Source organism: Rana temporaria (assembly GCF_905171775.1).
Source record: "Rana temporaria chromosome 3 unlocalized genomic scaffold, aRanTem1.1 chr3y, whole genome shotgun sequence".
NCBI lineage: Eukaryota > Metazoa > Chordata > Amphibia > Anura > Ranidae > Rana > Rana temporaria.
In genome coordinates this window covers 153,074-177,218 of record NW_024404430.1, presented here as the reverse complement: position 1 = coordinate 177,218, position 24,145 = coordinate 153,074, and the positions used below count along the sequence as shown (strand labels likewise).

Here is a 24,145-nt window from a genome sequence, read left to right as displayed (position 1 = left end):
CCCCAGTGTGGCTCCTGTCTCCCAAGCACACCAGCTCTAGCACTGCATGGCATCTCTTTGCCTGCATTCCTGCGTAGCCCCTCGTACGCCTACGGAGCATGGCTGGTTCCGAGGACACATCAGCACAGGAAGAGGCCACAGAGGAAGAAGAGGAGGGGGTGGAGGAGAGAGGTGTGTCACAACCGGTAGGAGTGTTTTGGAGGCGTGGTGGCGGAACAACCTCCAACACTACTGTACCTTGCCCTGAGTCCTTCCCAGCTGCCAGCAGAGTCACCCAATGCGCCATGAAAGAGAGGTAATGTCCCTGTCCATGCCTGTTGGACCATAAATCAGCGGTGATATGCACCTTACCACTGACCGCCCTGTCCAGCGAGGCATGGACATTGCCTTCCACATGGCGGTAGAGAGCCGGAATCGCCTTCCGTGAGAAAAAGTGGCGTTTGAGAACTTGCCACTGAGGTACCGCACATTCCACAAACTCACGGAAGGGGGCAGAATTTACCAACTGAAAAGGCAGCAGTTGAAGTGCTAGCAATTTCGCTAAGCTAGCATTCAACCACTGGGCATGTGGATGGCTGGGAGAGTACTTCTTTCGGCGCTGCAGCAGCTGGGGCAGGGAAATTTGCCTGGTACAATCTGCCATTGGTGTACCGATAGTAGATTGCCCGCATGTACTACTAGGTTGTGACACACCTAATTCTACACCTTCAGTCCTATCAGTGCAGGCTTCAGAGAGGACTGAGGGTATAGTGGGGTTGGAGATCCCAGCTGATGAGGGGCAAGGGGAGGTCTGCTTTGTTCTTTGGTGTGGGTCTTTCAGGTATGCTTGCCAATGAACTGCATGGCAGGTCGACATATGTCTGGTCAAGCATGTGGTGCCCAAGCGGGTGATGTTTTGGCCACACGAGATACGCTTGAGACATATGTTGCAAATAGCAACGGTGCGATCTGATGCACATGTCTCAAAAAAGGCCCACACCAAAGAACTTTTGCAATAACGCTGAGACACAGCAGCGCCCTGCACAGGCGTAGCTCTGCGAAGTAATGTAGTTGGTGTGCTGCCCTTAAGCTGTGCCCTGGAGGGCATCCTGCCTCTTTGGAGATGTGCATGTGCCTCCTCCTCCTCCTCTCAGGCACCCACATAGAGTCACTGACCTCATCACCCTCTCCCTCCTCATCACTGTTGAAAACCTGGCAGTATGCTGCAGCTGGGGAAACATGACTGCCAGATTGCTGTCCCTCTCGGGCACCCCCTCTCTCTGGGCTCACGTTACTGCCTTCCTCCATCTGTGTTCCATCATCGGAGCCTTCAAAACCCTGCGCATCTTCATGCAGCATGTACCCAACACTGTGTTCAAACAGTTCGGGGGATTCCTCAGGAGGACATGGTGGGTCTAGGGAGGGAGTAAGTGATGCCATTGAGCAGAGGGAAGAGGACGCCTTGGCAGCTAATTTGCCAGACAAAGTACCCTGAGCCTGGGTGAGAAAGGATGAGGAAGAGGATAAGGATGGCTTGGTCATCCACTCTACCAATTTGTCTGCATGTTGAGGCTCAACACGGCCAGCTCCCGAAAAGAAGGATGAGCCTATGCAACAGCCACGTGCTAAAGAGGATGCACCGTGTCCACCACCGGCACTGTTGCCTCTAGATGCAGAGCCTGCTTGCCCTTGTGACTCTCTGCCTTTCTTTGTTGTCCTTCCAGACATTATAATGGCCTGCACAGGACAAAATCAGTACACACACCTCGTAGCTTTAGGTGCAAATTGCAGAGGACAGGGGCAGTACACACCAAGTGGGTTTAGGTGCACTGAGCACACGGGCAATACAACACGTGAGAACACTGCAGCTGGCACAATCAACTGCCTGACAGATTAGGAACAACCAATCTAACTAAACTATACAGTGTATAAATATATGTACAACTCCTGGGATGTATATACATCCTCTACACACTGTAAATTTAACTAACTAGCCTGCCTGCTCTACCTAGGAAAAAGACAATCTCTCTCTCTGTCTGATCTTTAACCAGTGCTGCAACACACTACACGAGTCCGCCCAGCAGGCGGCCTTTTATAGTGTGGGGCGTGTGCTAAAGCCCTGAGCCATAATTGGCCAAAGCCACCCTGGCTTTGGCCAATATGGCTCTCCGTTTTTTGCACGCTGTGATTGGCCAAGCATGCGGGTCATAGTGCATGCTTGGCCAATCATCTAATGCAGCAGTGGCCATCACTCAAATTTGGCGCGAACCACCCGTTTTGTTAGAATTTCGACGAACAGTCGAACAGGCAATTCTTATTCTGTATGTATGGACTCCGCACAGTACCACTTCTCCTGTCCTGTATGTCGGGTGTCATGCCGAAAAATCATCGTGTGTACGCGGGATAATTATCGGCATGGGCGTCCGCTCCATAGGGCAAGGGGGAGCAATTGACCCCCCCTGGAAAATCGAGAAGGTGTTGAAGAGTTTTGCAGCCGCGGGCTGTCTGAGCGGTCCTGGGCTGGATGTCACACAGGCACAGCGAGCAGAGTGAAGCCGCCTCCCCCTCCAGTGTTTGTGTACACAGGGGGAGGGAACCTGCTGTGCCTGTGCAGCGCTGAAGGCTGACCTGAGGTACTGGATGGGGGTGGGGGAGTTTGTGCTGAATGAGGGGTCCATCGGTGCTGAAGGGGGGTCTGTGCTTAAAGGGGGTCTATCTGTGCTGAAGGGGGGTCTGTGCTGAATGGAGGGGTTTGTGCAGAATGGGGGGTCTGTGATGAAGTTGGGTCCATCTGTGCTAAATGGAGGGGTCTGTGCTGAAGGGGGGGGTCTGTGCTGAAGGGGGGGTCCATCTGTGCTGAAGGGGGTCTGTACATTCTCTAGGCTATATTTATATGGGCATGGAGTGAAGCTGAATTATCTCAAGAGCTATTTCACACTGCCAGCTGGCCGTATCGCTTTACGATCATTTTAGCTGCGCTATTCGGTCGCTAGCGGGGCGCTTTTAACCCCCGCTAGTGTTTAAAGAAAGGGTTAAATGCAACTGTATCGACTGTAGCCATGTGGATGCAGAAGGTGGACGACATCAACACAATGGAAGACCTGATTCTGACAAAACAAGACAGGACCGAACTGTATTCTCAGACATGGAGGCTGTGGAACCTATTTAAGTACTCGACGGAGGGCCAGGGCCTCAAAGGTAACCCTTAAACAGAGACGATCGGACACGGTTATCGATTAAGCCGGAATACAGACTACCGGAGAGACCTCCTGGAGTGGACCACCAATGCCCGGCTGCTGCCCGGACTCGTGGTTTCCATACCCGTGACTCCCCCCCTCCCCCCCCCTTCTCCCACCTCTTTTTCGCTATACAACTCTTTCTTGATTTCCTCTAGCCGCTCCCTTTGCGGCACCTGAACTCCACTTCCTTCTTTTCTCTCTATTTGCTGGCACTTAGAAAAAGGAAAATGGGTAGAACTGTGCCCACTGTTCCTTATTGACATGCTGCACCTCATCAGCTCTGAACTCTCGCCAAGAGTTGTGCGGGGATTGTGCTGCTGAGGGCGAGGAGATGGGGCGTTGAAGGGTTTCACCTCGATGTACCTGCTTCCCTACTTGTGACAAATAATGTCCCGAAATGTCGTCTTCCTCTGTATGTATGTTCTTGACGGTGCAATCATTGTAATGTACATGTTATGGTTCATGTGGACCGGTTTCTTGCTATGTATAAATAAACATTTAAAAAAGTAAATAAATAAATGCAACTGTATCGTTGCTGCCGAAGCGCCCCACCCTGAAAAAATTTCAGCGGACGCCCATGATTATCGGTATCTGTTCTTATTCTGTATGTATGGACTCTGCACAGTACTAATTCCCGCGCCCCGTGTTCCGGGTGTAACTCATGTTTTACATCAGGAAGTTGCAGTCATGTAATTGGTTAAAATGTTACTTTGCAACAATAGGGAGGAGAATAGTTTTATGTTTCCTCACTCTCCTTCTTCCTTCTATTTCATAAACTTGCTTCACCCCGGGGGAAGAGGAAGAGAAACTCCAATAATATAGTACATTACGGAGGAGAGACAGCAGAGAGAGGAGGAGACTCCACCAGGAGACATCAGACCACAGAGGAGAGACAGCAGAGAGCGGAGGAGACTCACCAGGAGACATCAGACCACAGAGGAGAGACAGCAGAGAGCGGAGGAGACTCCACCAGGAGACATCAGACCACAGAGGAGAGACAGCAGAGAGTGGAGGAGACTCCACCAGGAGACATCAGACCACAGAGGAGAGACAGCAGAGAGCGGAGGAGACTCCACCAGGAGACATCAGACCACAGAGGAGAGACAGCAGAGAGCGGAGGAGACTCCACCAGGAGACATCAGACCACAGAGGAGAGACAGCAGAGAGCAGAGGAGACTCCACCAGGAGACATCAGACCACAGAGGAGAGACAGCAGAGAGCGGAGGAGACTCCACCAGGAGACATCAGATCACAGAGGAGAGACAGCAGAGAGCGGAGGAGACTCCACCAGGAGACATCAGACCACAGAGGAGAGACAGCAGAGAGTGGAGGAGACTCCACCAGGAGACATCAGACCACAGAGGAGAGACAGCAGAGAGCGGAGGAGACTCCACCAGGAGACATCAGACCACAGAGGAGAGACAGCAGAGAGCGGAGGAGACTCCACCAGGAGACATCAGACCACAGAGGAGAGACAGCAGAGAGCGGAGGAGACTCCACCAGGAGACATCAGACCACAGAGGAGAGACAGCAGAGAGCGGAGGAGACTCCACCAGGAGACATCAGACCACAGAGGAGAGACAGCAGAGAGCGGAGGAGACTCCACCAGGAGACATCAGACCACAGAGGAGAGACAGCAGAGAGCGGAGGGGACTCCACCAGGAGACATCAGACCACAGAGGAGAGACAGCAGAGAGCGGAGGAGACTCCACCAGGAGACATCAGACCACAGAGGAGAGACAGCAGAGAGCAGAGGGGAGAGGTCACCTCAGTACATTGGAGAGGTAGGATGGAGTAGACAAATACATAAATAAAATCAAAGTTTAGGAAAAATATCAGAAGGTTGAAACTGATTCCAGGTTAAAGTGGACCTGTCATCGGGTCAACCTCCTTCTGCTTTCAAGGTTGTTAGGGAAAATGCGCCACACCCTTCGCAACAAACGCGGGAGACCCTGATCTGGGAGGGGCATCTTTGTACGTACTTTCCATATCCACTTCTTCTGTATTTACTGTAAATAAGCCAAATACAGCTTTGGCCCGAATACCGATCCACCATATATGACAGCTTCCTTTGTCAACGGTTGTTAGGGAAGCAGCGGGTGCCGGCACCTGCTGTGTCATCAGCAACCATGACCTCACCCGACCCCATTATTTACTGGCCAGGAATCCCCAGCCTTGTAAACAAAGGGGCAGTTATAGCGTGACATCACTGACCACATGACCACATTTGGCCAATGAAATTTAATTATTTGCTTTATGACCATGGCCATAGCTGTAAATGACCTCACTGAGTATAAACCCCGCCCATTTGTTTACATTCAGCCATGGGGCCCTAGGACATGTCATTCATGGCGAGAGTAGTCAGGCCTGTTCCTCGGTCGCTGGGTCGAGTCGGCGGGTGTCATTCATAGTAATAGATGAGTATCTCCATCTCTTGGACAAGATGACTGACATTGGATTACAGAGGGGCACATTTTTGGGGTTCTTTTACTTTTCAACCACTCGCCATCCAGCGCACGACGATATACGTCGGCACAATGGCACGGCTGCACAAATGGGCGTACAGATACGTCCCCTTTAAATCGTGGCATTGTGGGCGCGTGCGTACTACATGACTGTGCCTGCGGGACCCGCGGACTCGATGTCAACCGGTGTCCCGCGATCGTGTCACGGAGCGGCAGAACGGGGAGATGTCTATGTAAACAAGGCATTTCGCTGTTCTGCCTAGTGACAGGACACTGAAATACTGCTCCCTGTCATCGGGAACAGTGATCACTGTGATGCCACTTATAGCCCTGCCCCCTCACAGTTAGAATCACTCCCTAGGACACATTTAACACCTTCCTCGCCCCCTAGTGTTAACCCCCTTCCCTGCCAGTGTCATTTACACAGTAATCAGTGCATTTTTATAGCACTGTTCGCTGAATAAATGCCAATGGTCCCAAAATAGCGTAAAGTGTCCGATGTGTCCGCCATAAAGTCGCAGTCATGATTACTAGTAAAAAAAAAAAAATAATAAAAATGCAATAAAAATATCCCCTATTTTGTAAACGCTATAACTTTTGTGCAAACCAATCGATAAACGCTTATTGTGATTTTTTTTACCAAAAATAGGTAGAAGAATACGTATCGGCCTAAACTGAGGAAATTTTTTTTTCATATATATATTTTTGGGGGATATTTATTATAGCAAAAAGGAAAAAATATTGCATTTTTTTTTCAAAATTGTCGCTCTATTTCTGCTTATAGCGCAAAAAATAAAAACCGCAGAGGTGATCAAATACCACCAAAAGAAAGCTCTATTTGTGGGGAAAAAAGGACGCCAATTTTTTTGGGGTACAAAGTAGCACGACCGCGCAATTGTCTGTTAAAGCGACGCAGTGCCGAATTGCAAAAAGTGCTCTGGTCTTTGTGCGGCAGCCAAATCTTCCAGGGCTGAAGTTGTTAATAAAAGATTTGGCAGAAAGTGTGTCATTATTTATACTTTTCATGTTTTATTTTTTTCTGAATGAGTGGGGGTACTATGTACCTTTTAACTCATTCACTTAAGGGGAGCTGGGGGCCCCCTTATTGTTAAAGGTGCTTCCTGATTCTGATGAGCCCCCCTGCCCGCAGACCCCTGAAGGATCTGGTATGGAATTTGGGGGACTCTTATTATTATTATTATTATTATTAATATTATTATTATTAATAGTAATTAATATTAATAATATTAATATTATTATTATTAATAATAATGATAATAATAATAATTTGTATATAGCAGTTATTATTACTATTTATATTATTATTGTTATTATTTTTTTATTATTAGTATTATTTATATTATTATTTTTATTGTTATTATTATTAGTATTATTTATATTATTATTGTTATTATTTTTATTAATATTATCGTTATTATTTGTATTAATATTCTTATTCTTATTATTTTTATTATTATTGTTATTATTTGTATTATTCTTCTTATTATTTATATTAGTATTATTTATATTATTGTGGTTTATTATTATTATTATTATTATTATTATTATTATTATTATTATTATTATTATTTATATTACTATTGTTATTATTATTATTTTTATTTATATTATTATTGTTATTATTATTATTATTATTATTATTATTATTATTATTATTTTTATTATTATTTTAAATAATAATAAAAATAATAACAACAATAATATAAAAAAAATAAATAAATAATAATAATAATAATAAAAAAAATAACAATAATAATAAGAAAAATAATATAAATATTAAAAAATAATAATAAAAATAAAAATAATAATAATAATAATATAAATAAAAAATATTACTATTTATATTATTATTATTATTATTATTATTATTATTTGTATTATTTGTATTATTATTATTTATAATATTATTATTATGTATATTATTATTGCTATTATTATTATTATTATTATTATTATTATTATTATTATTTGTATTAATATTATTTATAATATTATTATTATTATTATTATTATTATTTGTATTATTATTATTTATATTATTATTATTATTATTATTATTATTCTGTGTACACTGTGTTGGACTGGTTGCATAGAACTACATCCTCTTCTGAATGTACAATCCAATATTTCACAACACTTGTCAGGTGACAGTGACCCGTGCTGCAGGGAATGACCCCCCCCCCCCTCCCCTCCCCCTACACATTACACAACAAGACGTTCCACAGACAGGAAACCAGATCTTCTACTGATAACACATTATTGTCAAGTGATTCCAAACCTGATATTATCACCAACCTACCCGCTTTTTATCGTGACTGCGACATTACGGCGGACACATCGGACACTTCTGATGCCATTTTTGGGACCATTGTCATTTATACAGCGATCAGAGCTATAAAAATGCACTGATTACTGTGTAAATGACACTGGCAGTGAAGGGGTTAACCTGTAGGGGGCGCTGAAGGGGTTAAGTGTGTCCTAGGGAGTGATTCTAACTGTGTGAGGGGGGGGTGGGCTACATGAGACACGATTGTGGGACACCGGCGGACCATCGAGTCCGTGGGTCCCGTGGGCACAGTCAGAGGAGGGGGGTTAACCTGCAGTGGTTAAGTGTGACCTAGGGATGTGATTCTAACTGTTAGGGGGGCGTGGCTATTAGTGACATGTCACTGATCACCGCTCCCGATCACAGGGAACAGTCATCAGTGTCCTGTCACCTCACAGAATAGGGAATGTCTTGTTTACAAAGGCGTCCCCCCCCCCCTTTTCTGCCTTTGCCGACCACAATCGCGGGCCGCCCGGGAATATCGCCCGCTGGGCGGCAAATTTAAAGGGACGTTCAGGTGCGCCCATTTGCCTGCCCATGCCATGTAGATCTGTGTGCGGTGGTCGGCAAGTGACATCTACTACTGTTAGACATTAAAATCAATACTTTAAAATAAGATAAAAATAATAATAAAAACCTAATATTATTATACAGAGAAATAATAAGGACAATCGTAGAGAACATGTTCTGCTGTTTGGGTGTGTCTGGTCCGTCCGAAGCCTACAAGCAAGGAGCAGCCATGGGATCGTTTTCACCCCATTCTTCCGGCTCCCGACGTTTATATGAACGGGATCTGGGCAGCGGTGGGAGTCGCAAGATTTCTTTTACATGACTGAAGTGTTCTGCCCCCCTCCCCCGACCCCAGGAACCTGGGACCACCACCATCAAGGATGGTGGTCAGAAGGAGATCAGGGATCTTGTGTTCCTTCATCTCCTCTACAAGGTGCAGCACACAGGTATGTAAATGGTGATAGCGCCACATGCGTGTTGTATATTGTCGGGAAGGTCTGAGCGGGAGGAATACGTCTACACCCGTCGCCGATGGTTTACTGATGAGCTGTAAAACACTTTATAGCTCCGCCTATCATTTTGGATACTATGGCCTGGATTCAAGAAGCAATTGCGCCTGTGTAACCATAAGTTACACAGCGCAATTGCTTACTTGCCCGGGCGTAACGAATGCTCCTGATTCAGGAACCTCGTTACGCCGACTGCAGCCTAAGATCTGCGCGGCATAAGGCTCTTATGCCCGCATATCTTAGGCTGCATTCTCGCGATGGCCGCTAGGTGGCGTTCCCGTTGTGCTCAGCGTATAGTATGCAAATTGCATACTAACGCCGATTCACAACGTTACGCGAGCCCTGCGTACGCAATTTACGTCGTTTCCGTACGGCGGTTTTCGCGTGAGGCTGCCCCTGCTATTAGCAGGGGCAGCCAATGTTACGTATACCCGTCGTTCCCGCGTCGCGAAATTTGAAATTTACGTAGTTTATGTAAGTGAATCGTGAATGGCGCTGGACGCCATTCACGTTCACTTTGAAGCAAACGAGGTCCTTGCGACGTCATTTGCCGCAATGCACGTCGGGAAAGTTTCCCGACGGAGCATGCGCTCTATGCGGGAACGCGCCTAATTTAAATGATTCCCGCCCCCTGCGGGATCATTTAAATTGCGCGCGCTTACGCCGGGCATTTTGCCGGCGCGCCCACGCAATTTACGGAGCTACTGCTCCGTGAATCAAGGGCAGCGCAGTAAATTTGCGGGGGAGCAGGGCAAAAACGTTGCCCTGCGCCTCCGCAAATAAAGCGCAAATGTACCTGAATCTACCCCTATCATTTTTCGTTATGGCTCGATTCACACCTATGCATGTGGCTTTTGAGAGCATTTTCGCAGTGCTTTTTGAGGGGCTCGCTGCGTTTTTCGACACACGTTTTTACAGAGATTTTACAGCGATTTGCGTTTTTTTTTTTTTTGCGCCAATTTTTTTTATTTTTACATTTCCTTTAACAACCATCAAAAAACCGCAAACTGCAGCAAAAATGCGGTACTTGCGTATTGGATGCGGGTCCATTGAATTCTATAAGGCTCCATTCACACTGATGCGTTTTTTGATGCCATTCCAATTTTTTCCATGGTTTCCTATGGAACATGTTCACATCAATGCGGTTTTGTGCCTCTGCGTTTCTGGAAAGGGGCGGGGACATTTTTATTTCCCAAAAAGCAGCGTTTTGCATGTAATAGAATTCAATGGGCCTGCATCCAAAACGCAAGTACCGCGGTTTTATACCGCAATTTTGACGTGATTTGAATTTTTTTGTTTTAACCTGTTTATAGCTGGTTGTTAACCACTTGCCTACCGGGGGGGGGGGGGCACTTACCCCCCTTCCTGCCCAGGCCAATTTTCAGCTTTCTGCGCCAGGAGGAAGGTGAGGGCCATGGACAAACATAGGGCCAGATTCAGAAAGAAGTTACGCTGGCGTATCTATTGATATGTCGCGTAACTTCTAGGATGTATCTTTTTTCTGTTTTCAGAAAACAAAATACGCCGGAATTTAGCTAAGATCCGACTGGCGTAAGTCTCTTACGCCGTCGTATCTTAGTCTCTTACGCCGTCGTATCTTAGTTGCATATTTACGCTGGCCGCTAGGTGGCGCTTCCGTCGATTTACGCGAGGAATATGCAAATTAGGTAGATACGCCGATTCAGAAACCTACGTCCGCCCAGCGCATTTTTTTACGTCGTTTACGTAAGGCTTTTTCCGGCGTAAAGCTACCCCTGCTATATGAGGCGTATCCTATGTTAAGTACGTTGTTTGCGTAAGTCGTTCGCGAATAGGGCTATACGTAAGTTACGCTCACGTCAAAAGCATTGACAGTTTGCGGCGTAATTTGGAGCATGCGCACTTGGAAACATTCACGGAACGGCGCATGCGCCGTTCGTAAAAAAACGTCAATTACGTGGGGTCACAAGTCATTTACATAAAACACGCCCACATCATCCACATTTGAATTAGGCGGGCTTACGCCGACACATTTACACTACGCCGCCGTAACTTAGGGTGCAAGTTCTTTCTGAATACGGAACTTGCGCCCTAAGTTACGGTGGCGTAGTGTATCTGAGATACGTTATGCCCGCCGAAAGATACAAAAATGTATCTGAATCCGGGCCATAGTCATCAGGGGATCCCAGGGACAGGAGGAAGGGGAGGACGGGGCCATGGACAAACATAGTCATCAGGGGATCCCAGGGACAGGAGGAAGGGGAGGACGGGGCCATGGACAAACATAGTCATCAGAGGATCCCAGGGACAGGAGGAAGGTGAGGGCGGGCCATGGACAAACATAGTCATTAGGGGATCCCAGGGACAGGAGGAAGGTGAGGGCGGGGCCATGGACAAACATAGTCATCAGGAGATGCCAGGGACAGGAGGAAGGGGAGGGCGGGGCCATGGACAAACATAGTCATCAGGAGATGCCAGGGACAGGAGGAAGGGGAGGGCGGGGCCATGGACAAACATAGTCATCAGGAGATGCCAGGGACAGGAGGAAGGGGAGGGCGGGGCCATGGACAAACATAGTCATCAGGAGATGCCAGGGACAGGAGGAAGGGGAGGGCGGGGCCATGGACAAACATAGTCATCAGGAGATGACAGGGACAGGAGGAAGGGGAGGGCGGGGCCATGGACAAACATAGTCATCAGGAGATGCCAGGGACAGGAGGAAGGGGAGGGCGGGGCCATGGACAAACATAGTCATCAGGAGATGCCAGGGACAGGAGGAAGGGGAGGGCGGGGCCATGGACAAACATAGTCATCAGGAGATGCCAGGGACAGGAGGAAGGGGAGGGCGGGCCATGGACAAACATAGTCATCAGGAGATGCCAGGGACAGGAGGAAGGGGAGGGCGGGGCCATGGACAAACATAGTCATCAGGAGATGCCAGGGACAGGAGGAAGGGGAGGGCGGGGCCATGGACAAACATAGTCATCAGGAGATGCCAGGGACAGGAGGAAGGGGAGGGCGGGGCCATGGACAAACATAGTCATCAGGAGATGCCAGGGACAGGAGGAAGGGGAGGGCGGGGCCATGGACAAACATAGTCATCAGGAGATGCCAGGGACAGGAGGAAGGGGAGGGCGGGGCCATGGACAAACATAGTCATCAGGAGATGCCAGGGACAGGAGGAAGGGGAGGGCGGGCCATGGACAAACATAGTCATCAGGAGATCCCAGGGACAAGAAGAAGGTGAGGGCGGGTCATGGACAAACACAGTCATCAGACAGTCCCAGGGACAGGCGGAAGGGGAGGGCGGGGTTATGGACAAACATAGTCATCAGGAGATCCCAGGGACAGGGACAGGAGGAAGGTGAGGGCGGGACCATGGACAAACATAGTCATCAGATGATCCCAGGGACAGGAGGAAGGGGAGGGCGGGACCATGGACAATCATAGTCATCAGATGATCCCAGGGACAGGAGGAAGGGGAGGGCGGGGCCATGGACAAACATAGTCATCAGGGGATCCCAGGGACAGGAGGAAGGTGAGGGCGGGCCATGGACAAACATAGTCATCAGGTGATCCTAGAGACAGGGACCGGAGGAAGGTGAGGGCGGGAGTTGAGATGGGAGTTTGTTGAGTAAGTAGATACCAAACATGTCAAGCCTAAAAATTATGTGCAACCGTGATATTGTGACAGACTGTTAAATCCTCATAGGTGGCGCTTTCAAAATCTTTACATCTCACCAGTTTAGAGTTAAAGGGAAACTTCATGATCCCGCCCCCCCACCCCTTCTTCAGTGACTTTTTCTGAGTATTTTTTATCCCATACTTCCTGTCTCTGTGACCACCAGAGCATTGCTGTAATCATAATTTCCTGTCAGTGTTACCTATAAAACTATTGATCTTTATTGTATGTTGCAGGGTATTATGGCCGGATTTCCTGTTGCTCCACCTGGACTGGAATATCTTCTTCAGGTAAGATATGTAAAGAGTACCTGTCTGGAGGGCAGATTATACCCCCAGACATTGAATTTAAGGCAACAGGAGATTTCATCACCCTAGGCAACCATCTACTTAACCCAAAAACCCATCCATCACCACAGACTCCCATTCCGTCACCCTAGGCCAGTAATGGTGAACCATGGCACCCCAGATGTTTTGGAACTATATTTCCCATGATGCTTATGCTCTTTGCAGTGTAGTTGAGCTTCATGGGGATTGTAGTTCCAAAACATCTGGGGTGTCAAGGTTCACCATTACTGCCCTAGACACTCATCTACTTAACCCTGACACCCATCCATCACCCCAGGCTCTCATCCCATCACCCTACGCACCCGTCTACTTAAATCTGATGCCCACCCATCACCATGGGCTCTCATCTCATCACCCTAGGCCCTTAGATACTTAACCCTGACACCCATCCATCACCCCAGACTCCCATTCCGTCACCTTAGGAACCCATCTTCTCATCCCTGACACCCATCTACTGTATCACCCCAGAATCCTATCCTATCACCCTCGGCACCCATTTAGTTAACTCTGAAGTCCATCCATCACCCCAGATTTCCATTCCATCACCCATGGCCAGTGATGGTGAACCTCGGCACCCCAGATGTTTTGGAACTACATTTCGCATGATGCTTATTATGCACTCTCCAGTGTGGTTGAGCATCATGGGAAATGCAGTTCCAAAACATCTGGGGTGCCAAGGTTCACCATTACTGCCATAGTCACTCATCTACTTGACACTCGCATACTCACCCCTGACACCCATCCATCACCCTAGGCTCTCATCCCATCACCCTCAGTACTCTCCTACACACCCCTGACACCCATTCATCACCCCAGGCTCTCATCCCATCACCCCCAGATTTCCATTCCATCACCCTAGGCCAGTGATGGCGAACCATGGCACCCCAAATGTTTTGGAACTACATTTCCCATGATGCTTATGCACTCTGCAGTGTAGCTGAGCATCATGGTGATTGTAGTTCCAAAACATCTGGGGTGCCAAGGTTCACCCATCCATCACCCCAGACTCCCATTCCCTCACCCAACGCACCCGTCTACTTAAATCTGTTGCCTGCCCACCCATCACCTGCAGGCTCTCATGCCATCACCCTAGGCACTTATCTACTTAACCCTGACACCCATCCATCACCACAGACTCCCATTCCATCACCACAGACTCCCATTCCATCACCTTAGGAACCCATCTTCTCATCCCTGACACCCATCCATCACCCCAGATTCCTATCCTATGACCCTAGACACCCATTTAGTTAACTCTGGTGTTCAGCCATCACCCCAGATTTCCATTCCATCACCTTAGGCACCCATCTACTCAATACCAATACTCATCCATCACCCCAGACTCCCATTCCATCCCCCTAGGTCAGTGATGGTGAACCTCGGCACCCCAGATGTTTTGGAACTATATTTCCCATGATGCTTATGCACTCTGCAGTGTAGCTAAGCATCATGGGGATTGTAGTTACAAAACATCTGGGGTGCCAAGGTTCACCATTACTGGCCTAGACACTCATCTACTTAACCCTGACACCCATTCATCACCCCAGGCTCTCATCCCATCACCCTTGGTACTCGTCTACTCACTCCTGACACCCATCCATCACCCCAGGCTCTCATCCCATCACCCTTGGTACTCGTCTACTCACTCCTGACACCCATCCATCACCCCAGGCTCTCATCCCATCACCCTCTGTACTCGTCTACTCACCCCTGACACCCATCCATCACCCCAGGCTCTCATCCCATCACCCTCAGTACTCACCTCTCACACCCATCCATCACCCCAGGCTCTCATCCCATCACCGTCAGTACACACCTACTCACCCCTGACACCCATCCATCACCCCAGGCTCTCATCCCATCACCCTCAGTACACACCTACTCACCCCTGACACCCATTCATCACCCCAGGCTCTCATTCCATCACCCTCGGTACTCATCTACTCACCCCTGACACCCATCCATCACCCCACGCTCTCATCCCTTAACCTTCAGTACTCACCTACTCACCCCTGACTCCCATCCATCATCCCAGACTCCAATCCCATCACCCCAGGCACCTGCCTACTCCTCCCTGTGCCCCTCCCCCCAGGTATCCCCACACACCTATTAGACATGGAGGTATTGATGAATATGGGAGTGTTGATTATGGTAACTAAGAATATGCCGTTGACTGGTCTTTGTTCTATTTAACAGGTCAATGGACTCTTCATGAAAGAGACAAGTAAGTTCTGTTATTTTTTTATTTGTAAAACTTAAATATTTATATTTCCATCTTCCACCATTCCTTCCTTTGCTCCCGGTCTCAATTAGTCTTCCACCAGATCCCAGGATCATCTACAAGTGTAGCCAGTTTTCCTTTATGTACAATGAAATAATCAGTTTAACCGAGAACTTTTCCTGCTGCTCTTATTGGCAGAGCTGATCAGATCTCCAGATATAACCCATTAACAATTTTGTTTTAAATATAATTTTTCTCTTATTAACCACTTACCCCCCGGACCATATTGCTGCCCAAAGACCAGAGTACTTTTTGCGATTCGGGACTGCGTCGCTTTAACAGACAATTGCGCGGTCGTGCGACGTGGCTCCCAAACAAAATTGGCGTCCTTTTTTTCCCACAAATAGAGCTTTCTTTTGGTGGTATTTGATCACCTCTGCGTTTTTTATTTTTTGCGCTATAAACAAAAATAGAACGACAATTTTGAAAAAAATGAATATTTTTTACTTTTTGCTGTAATAAATATCCCCCAAAAATATATAAAAAAACATTTTTTTTCCTCAGTTTAGGCCGATACGTATTCTTCTACATATTTTTCGTAAAAAAAAATCGCAATAAGCGTTTATTGATTGGTTTGCGCAAAAGTTATAGCGTTTACAAAATAGGGGGTATTTTTATGACATTTTTATTAATATTTTTTTTACTAGTAATGGCGGCGATCAGCGATTTTTTTTTCGGTATTGCGACATTATGGCGGACACTTCGGACATTTTTGACACATTTTTGGGACCATTGGCATTTTTATAGCGATCAGTGCTATAAAAATGCATTAGATTACTATAAAAATGCCACTGGCAGTGAAGGGGTTAACACTAGAGGGTGGGGAAGGGGTTAAGTATGCCTGGGTGTGTTCTTACTGTGGGGGGGGGGTGGCCTTACTAGGGGAAACACTGATCTTCTGTTCATACATTGTATGAACAGAAAATCAGCATTTCCCCTGCTGACAGGAACGAGAGCTGTGTGTTTACACACACAGCTCCCGTTCCCCGCTCTGTACCGAGCGATCGCGTGTGCCCGGCGGCGATCGCGCCCGCCGGGCACACGCACGGGAGTCGGGGGCGAGCGGGGGGCGCGCGCGCGCACCTCCGGCGGCGCGCGTGCGCCCCTAGTGGCGGAAAAAAGGCAGGACGTCATATTACGTGGTCTCGCCTAGGAGAGCCACCTTGTGGACGTATTATGACGGTGCAGCGACGGCAAGTGGTTAAATATTTCACATTCCACTTTATATTGATTATTTAAAGACCCTGCCAGTAGGTGGAGCCATATTGTTCATTTTTTTACTTAGCTTCTCCCACCAGTTGGATGTATTACCAAAGAAGGACATAACATTTGCTATAGTTTGTGTTTCTTTAGATATTTTGATTATACAGGGTGGGCCATTTATATGGATACACCAAAAACAAAAGTTGGATTCATAATGGCCGACTTCAAAATGGCCGCCATAGTCACCACCCATCTTGAAAAGTTTCCCCCCTTACATATACTAATGTGCCACAAACAGGAAGTTAATATTACCAACCATTCCCATTTTATTAAGGTGTATCCATATAAATGGCCCACCCTGTAGAAACAGTACATTTTGTCTATTTTAGTTTATTTTTGCAGAATCATTGAGACATTTGACCTCATTCTATAAATTCTTCTTATAATTCTGTCATTTCAGGGAGCAGTATATTCCAGAGTTATAATACCTATGATTTTTTTGGTACCGATGGCCAACTTGTGTACCAAGCCGCCGAGCAGCGGGAGTGTTGTGGCCCTCGGATTGATTGCAGGGTTACCAACACCCAAGGATATAATGTCCTCAACCTTCTTGTGCCTTCAGAGTGCTGTAGCTGTGACACCACGGTATGAAAAACTGACTTGCCATACAGTGAGGACCTGTGAAATGAGTGACAACCCTTTAAGAAGCATCGATTGTAAGCTCCATGTCTAGGCCCATTTCCTGTACGTTACAGCCCCTCTAATAACATAAAAGACATGGAACTCTACGACTAGTTGCAGACCCACTAGGCTATAAATGTGGTGATGAGGCTCTTTTCCCAAACAATATGGGGACAAGATGTCTTGCCACAGACCTTCACTGTCCACCTTTCCTGGCTGCTGTAGCTGTGGCACTAAGGTATGAAACACTGATTAGCTGTACAGATTGGACGTGTGAAATAGGTGACAACCCTTTTAGTAGCATACATTGTATGTCCCGTGTCTAGGTCCATTTCTTATATGCTACAACCCTACGATAACATACAAGGGATGGACCTCTAGGATTAGTTTCAGATCCCTTTATCCACTGGGCTAGGAATGTGGTAATGAAGCCATTGTCCCCAAGAACACAGGAACAAGATGCCTTGTCACAGGCCTCTTTCCTGGCAAGGTACCCTCCTAATGTTAAGGGCATGTTGCCTAGTATGGTGCCAGAGGAAGGCAGTGCACGATCACTGTCCCTTTTTCCTGGCCAGTAGGACACATGCCTAGATAAGGGACTACGTTTTTTGTATGTGTGTGTGTGGGCTACCTATTAAAAATCCATACTCTATTTAGAATAGGAGCCTGGTAAAGATTTTGAGGACCCACAACATTTTTTTTAGTCAGCAGGGCATGTTGCCTGGTATGTTTCACAAAGGGGGCTGCGTGCTTGTCTTCCTGCCCCCACTTTCCAGGTCATATGGGCTGTATGCCTTGATAGGGGTATGGATTTTGGTTCAAGGCATGGACCTCTAGGACTGGTGAAATACAAGACATTGTCCTCTAGGACCGGTGAGATACAAGACATGGCCTTCAAGGATTTGTGAGATATAAGGCATGGCCTTGTAGGACTGGTGAGATACAAGATATGGCCCTCTGGGATTGGTGAGATACAAGACATGTCCCTCCTGGACTTGTGAGATACAAGACATGGACCTCTAGGACAGGTGAGATGTAAGACATGGGCCTCTATGACTGGTGAGATACAATACATGGACCTCTGGGACTGGCGAGATACAAGACATGGACATCTAGGATTGGTAAGATACAAGACATGGTCTTCTAGGATTTGTGAGATACAAGACATGGCCCTCTAGGACTGGTGAGATACAAGACATGGACCTTTACGACTGGTGAGATACAAGACATCGGCCTCTAGGACTGGTGAGATACAAGACATCGGCCTCTAGGACTGGTGAGATACAAGACATGGACCTCTACAACTGGTGAGATACAAGACATGGGCATCTAGGACTGGCCAGATAGAACACATGGGCCTCTAGGACTGGTGAGATACAAGACATGGCCCTCCATGATTTGGAAGATACAAGACATGGCCCTCTAAGACTGATGACGTTTAAGACATGACAGCTGATATCCAGGGTTTTGGGAAATACAAGACATTTACTTCTTAGGTAAGATTCAAGGCATGATCCTCCAACTGGTGTTATACAGGTACGGTCCTCTAGGACTAGTTATATATGATGTATGGTTAGCTAGGTAGATGATCTTCAACAACTGGTGAGATAAGACCTGAGGCACTAAAGCTTTAATGATAAAAGTATTGGTCTTTTAGGACTGGTTAGATATAAAGCATAAACTTATAGAGCTGGTTATATGAAAGCCATGGACATCTAGGATCGGTAAGAAGTACAAGACACATGCCTCTAGGACTGATGTGATACTACATATGGTTCTCTAAGACTGATGAGAACAAATGCACAGCTTTGTGGACTGTAGAGAATGATAAAATATAAAAAATGTTCATCTAGGTGGAGCTGGTTACAAGGTGTAGTCCACTAAAGCTGGGTATATATGTATCTTTTCTTTAGGAATGGTAATTAATGACAAGTAACGGGTCCAGATAAACTTTCAGGATAGTTCAAGTGCAGTTTTGGATTAGATGACCAATCTCATTAGACAACTTCCTGTGACAATGTATTATTATAGTTGCAGGTCTCCTGTTCCTCTGGGGAGCTCCTCGGCTACATAGTCAAAGAGTGGACAAGTTTTACCTTAAGCTTCGACATCTTGGATCCATCGGGACTTGTTTGTCTTAAAGTGAAAGGTCCAGGATGGGGGGAAGGCTTCATGTCTGACCTCCATTATAAGGTCAGTCGGTCATCAAGTATGAAATACTTTATTCTTTAGAAATAATAATTGTAAAAAGTGTAATTGGGATGCCTATGCCATGTGGCTGAGGTGTGGTGATCTGTCATGGTTCACTTCCTACTCACTGTGGCCTTCTCTTGGTTTGTTGTCCATGGAAAGGAGGATAAACATGTTCACTATTGGTTTTCCATACAAATCGCCCATTTTTATAACAACATGCCCCCCCCCCCCCCCAGTCCATTACCAGGCCCTTTGTGTCTGGTATGAATATTAAGGGGAACCCCAAACCAAAAAAAAAATGTGTTGGGGTCCCCTCAAATTCCATTACTCCTGAACCATACCAGGCCACATGCCCTCAACATGGGGAGGAACATTGGACTTGTCCCTAGTGGTCAGGGATCCACAAATATTTTGCTATATTGTATAGTGTGACGGTATTGGTATGATATCCCCATCAAATATTCCCTTCTTCCATAAAGAACATCACCCAATATTCCACGAGGAGGAACATTCCTGGAATCGCCCCAATAAGCCACACATGAGTCAGCGCTTACTGCTGGAACAAGACAGTTTAATGGCAGCTTGCTGCTGGTATATATACAGTTTACAAGCTAAATCCTCAATCAAGGAACAATGAAATCTCCACCCCCTTTTCACACACAGTGGGAGCTCTCATACAGATTATAGGCAGACACTTCGGAGTCGACCCTGAAAACATTTCTTTAGATAATGACATCAGTGACGTTAATTACTAGTTGTACCGAATACATTATCTAGACAGCTTGGCCCCGCATACAGAAGAGGTAATTACCACAATGAAGCAATCAGAATAATTAACATGAACCACTTCTAATCACAGCAAACAGTAAACACGGGTCTCCATCACACAACACAATAGATCAATAAACCTTTCAACAGAGGAATGAGTCACACCTGAAACCACCTGCCACCTCCAACACACACACAATCACCAGCAGGGAGAATGACACTGAAGCATCCTTCACATATAGTTATATTGAATTCTCAGAATTCACATTCTGGTCGCCCGTAAATCTGCAGGATTACAACATTTGGTATTTTCTGTAATGATATCCACTGAAGCTAATCAGTACATACAGTAATTGCAGAGTCACCTCCACCGCCAAGGACATTCCTCTAGACAGGATACCTGTAAATGGCAAAGTCATGAAAAAGTTACGTATACCAACAATTTGAGATGTCCCCAGAACAGGAATAGAGGGGAAATCTTCCAAAAGGAAATGTTCTGACTTTAGATGTGCTTTAACCCACCGACTTGAACCTCCGTCTCCAAACCTACTATGTCCTTTGTTGTGTGAAAGGGAGTAGAAGGAAGTATGGAGTTCTATGATGGTGGAAGCAGTCTGACTCATGAACATTGCTCTGAGGCCCCGTACACACGGTCGGACAAAACCGATGAGAATGGTCCGACGGACCGTTTTCATCGGTTCACCTCTGAAGTGGCCTGATGGTCTGATGTGTGTACACACCATCAGTTCAAAAATCCGATCAGAACGCGGTGACGTAAAACACACGACGTGCTGAAAAAAACGAAGTTCAATGCTTCCAAGCATGCGTTGACTTGATTCTGAGCATGCGTGGGTTTTGAACCGATGCTTTTCTGTACTAACCATCGGTTTGGTCCGATCGGGCAGCGGTCCATCGGTTCGGTTTTGAAGCATGTTTTAAAATTTTGGACCGAAGGAAAACAGACCGATGGCCTATACACACGGTCGGTTTGGTCCGATGAAACTGAACTTCGGTTCATTCTCATCGGTTCGGTCCGACCGTGTGTACGGGGCCTAAGAGATATTTTAGAGAAGAGAGATTAATGACAAATTTGGTGGGGGGCTCTATAGAACCAAATGTGTCTCCCCATAATGGGACAATTATGAGTTATGGGAAACCTTTAAGGGAAGTTTAACACTTGGTCCAGTATAAGCAGATTCAGTAATATTTGGAGAGTTTACGTAAAAGAGGAACTAATATTTATAACTGTATATAGGAAAAGTGTAATGTCCTCTCCTTTTTATAAATTTAAGTTTTCCATGTAGACACTCTGGTGGTCATCTCGATCCCCTCTCTTCTCCATTCAGGTTCTATCTGCTGACAGAACAACACAAATCGGGGTCATCACACGTGTGTGGCGGGGTTTAAGCAAGGAGATGTTCAGCTATAAAGACAACTATTCTATCAATTTCCCGATAGACCTCCATGTCTCCATGAAAGCCGTGCTGATGGCCTGCACCTTGTTCATTGTGAGTCTAAGAACACTGCAATGTGTGTGAGGATGGAGAGAATACTGCAATTTGGGGAATAATCTGTACTGAATACGCATCTCATCTTTATGTCCTTTATACACTTCCTGCGTTGTCTGTCCTCTGTACACTTCCTGTGTTATCTGTCCTCTGTACACTTCCTGTGTTATCTGTCCTCTGTACACTTCCTGTGTTATCTGTTCTCTTTACACTTCCTGTAATATCTTTTCTGTGTCCTCTGTACACTTCCTGTGTTATCTGTCCCATGTCTTCTGTACACTTCCTGTGTCCTCTGTACACTTCCTGTGTTATCTGTCTTCTGTACACTTCCTGTGTTATCTGTCCCGTGTCCTCTGTACACTTCCTGTGTTATCTGTCCCGTGTCCTCTGTACACTTCCTGTGTTATCTGTCCCATGTCCTCTGTACACTTCCTGTGTTATCTGTCCTCTTTACACTTCCTGTGTTATCTGTCCCATGTCTTCTGTACACTTGCTGTGTTATCTGTCCCGTGTCCTCTGTACACTTCCTGTGTTATCTGTCCTCTGTACACTTCCTGTGTTATCTGTCCCGTGTTCTCTGTACACTTCCTGTGTTATCTGTCCTCTGTACACTTCCTGTGTTATCTGTCCCGTGTCCTCTGTACACTTCCTATGTTATCTGTCCAGTCCTCTGTACACTTCCTATGTTATCTGTCCCATGTCCTCTGTACACTTCCTGTGTTATCTGTCCTTTTTACACTTCCTGCATTATCTGTCCCATGTCCTCTGTACACTTCCTGTGTTATTTGTCCTGTGTCTTCTGTATACTCCCTGTGTTATCTGCCCCATGTCCTCTGTACACTTCCTGTGTTATCTGCCCCATGTCCTCTGTACACTTCCTGTGTTATCTGTCCTCTGTATACTTCCTGTGTTATCTGTCCTCTGTACGCTTCCTGTACTATCTGTTATCTGTCCTCTGTACACTTCCTGTGTTATCTGTCCTCTGTATACTTCCTGTGTTATCTGTCCTCTGTACGCTTCCTGTACTATCTGTTATCTGTCCTCTGTATACTTCCTGTGTTATCTGTCCTCTGTACGCTTCCTGTGTTATCTGCCCCGTGTCCTCTGTACACTTCCTATGTTATCTGTCCTCTGTATACTTCCTGTGTTATCTGTACTCTGTACGCTTCCTGTGTTATCTGCCCCGTGTCCTCTGTACACTTCCTGTGTTATCTGTCCTCTGTACGCTTCCTGTATTATCTGTTCTGTGTCCCCTGTATACTTCCTGTGTTATTTTTCCCATGTCCTCTGTATATTTCCTGTGCTATCTGTCCTATGTCCTCTGTAGAGGGTGACTCTCCCCAGAGGAGACAAAGTCAGCAATTAAATCCTGACAGAGGGTCCAACCCTTCCCTGTTCCACCAAAACATAAAAAAACACAGTTTTTCCTTTAGATACCCTTTAGGATCGTCATTGGAAGTCATGAAACATTCATTCGGGGTGACCTTAACTCCTCTGTTTTTTTTTTCCAGGACCTTCTGATTGAAGAGCGCAGGCGCCAACAACAGTCCCAATCTAACAGTTAACACTGATTGGAGGATATCCCAGCCAATCCGTGGACTCGTCTCTTATAAAGGATCATACGTGTTCTGTACATGTCATGCATCGAATGAATGGGATGTATGAATATCTTCTGGTTTTAATTTTCTTAATAATAAAAACATACAAGGGAAAAAGGAGGCAGGTCAAATTTTATTATATATGACATCATATGATAAAGGACCCTCAGAGCTCTGTGTCTTAGCTTAAAAGACAGCACAGTACAACTGCAAACTTCCTACACAGCCATGTGATAAGGGCGGAGTCCGTGCTATGATAAGGGCGGAGTCACTGCTATGATGGAAATTGTGAAAACAACAGGAGCTTTCTTCAACACAGCTGAGCAGGATGGAACACCTACAAGTGAAAAGAAGACTGGTACGCCACCTACTGGCTGAAAATAAAAATATATTAATCTACGATGTGTCATATTGATCTGATTGATGAATGAAATATATGAATATGTAGAGTCAATATGGATACAAATGTAGATTATTTTATTTCTGATCATAATCAATAAATCCATAAATAAAATTTGTAATTGCTGCTTCGGCTGATGGAAAAAAAAATGTGTTGTACTTTGTTCTGCAGTGTCCAAGCATGCCAGGGACCCAAACCCAGCAGGAGGTGGGAAGGGGGGGGGGTCTTCTTTGTCTGGGTCTGCCCGGGAGCAACATATAGAGATTGGTGCAGCCTCCCTATTGGACAGGGAAGCCACCCATCATATTAAAGAACCAATAGGAAGGACTGGGAAGTTGTAAAATGTGGATATATGTATGGTCTGGATGTGGCTTTAGCTTTCTGTCCATCTGGATCTACAGAACACATCCACCAAAGAAGGTCTCTGGTCATTTAATTGTATACTCAGATAGGACT

General features: G+C 46.1%; 1 protein-coding gene across 1 annotated transcript; it reads left to right on the top strand.

Moving 5' to 3' along the window:
* Positions 1-4,902: 4,902 nt before the first annotated feature.
* On the top strand, positions 4,903-23,547 carry LOC120921713 (phospholipid scramblase 1-like). Its single transcript, XM_040334253.1, has 7 exons — positions 4,903-5,002; positions 12,947-13,000; positions 15,254-15,281; positions 17,002-17,186; positions 19,254-19,415; positions 21,530-21,691; positions 23,203-23,547. Exons 2-7 carry the CDS (start codon positions 12,953-12,955, stop codon positions 23,254-23,256), a joined length of 639 nt encoding a protein of 212 aa, XP_040190187.1. The 5' UTR covers positions 4,903-5,002; positions 12,947-12,952; the 3' UTR covers positions 23,257-23,547.
* Positions 23,548-24,145: the final 598 nt, after the last annotated feature.

What these genes read in the sequence shown, in the direction of transcription:
- LOC120921713 (XM_040334253.1), top strand. Translation starts at nt 12,953, where the DNA reads ATGGCCGGATTTCCTGTTGCTCCACCTGGACTGGAATATCTTCTTCAG. An exon ending in GACTGGAATATCTTCTTCAG is followed by an intron (nt 13,001 to 15,253) that starts GTAAGATATGTA and finishes TCTATTTAACAG; the next exon opens with GTCAATGGACTCTTCATGAA. An exon ending in ACTCTTCATGAAAGAGACAA is followed by an intron (nt 15,282 to 17,001) that starts GTAAGTTCTGTT and finishes CTGTCATTTCAG; the next exon opens with GGAGCAGTATATTCCAGAGT.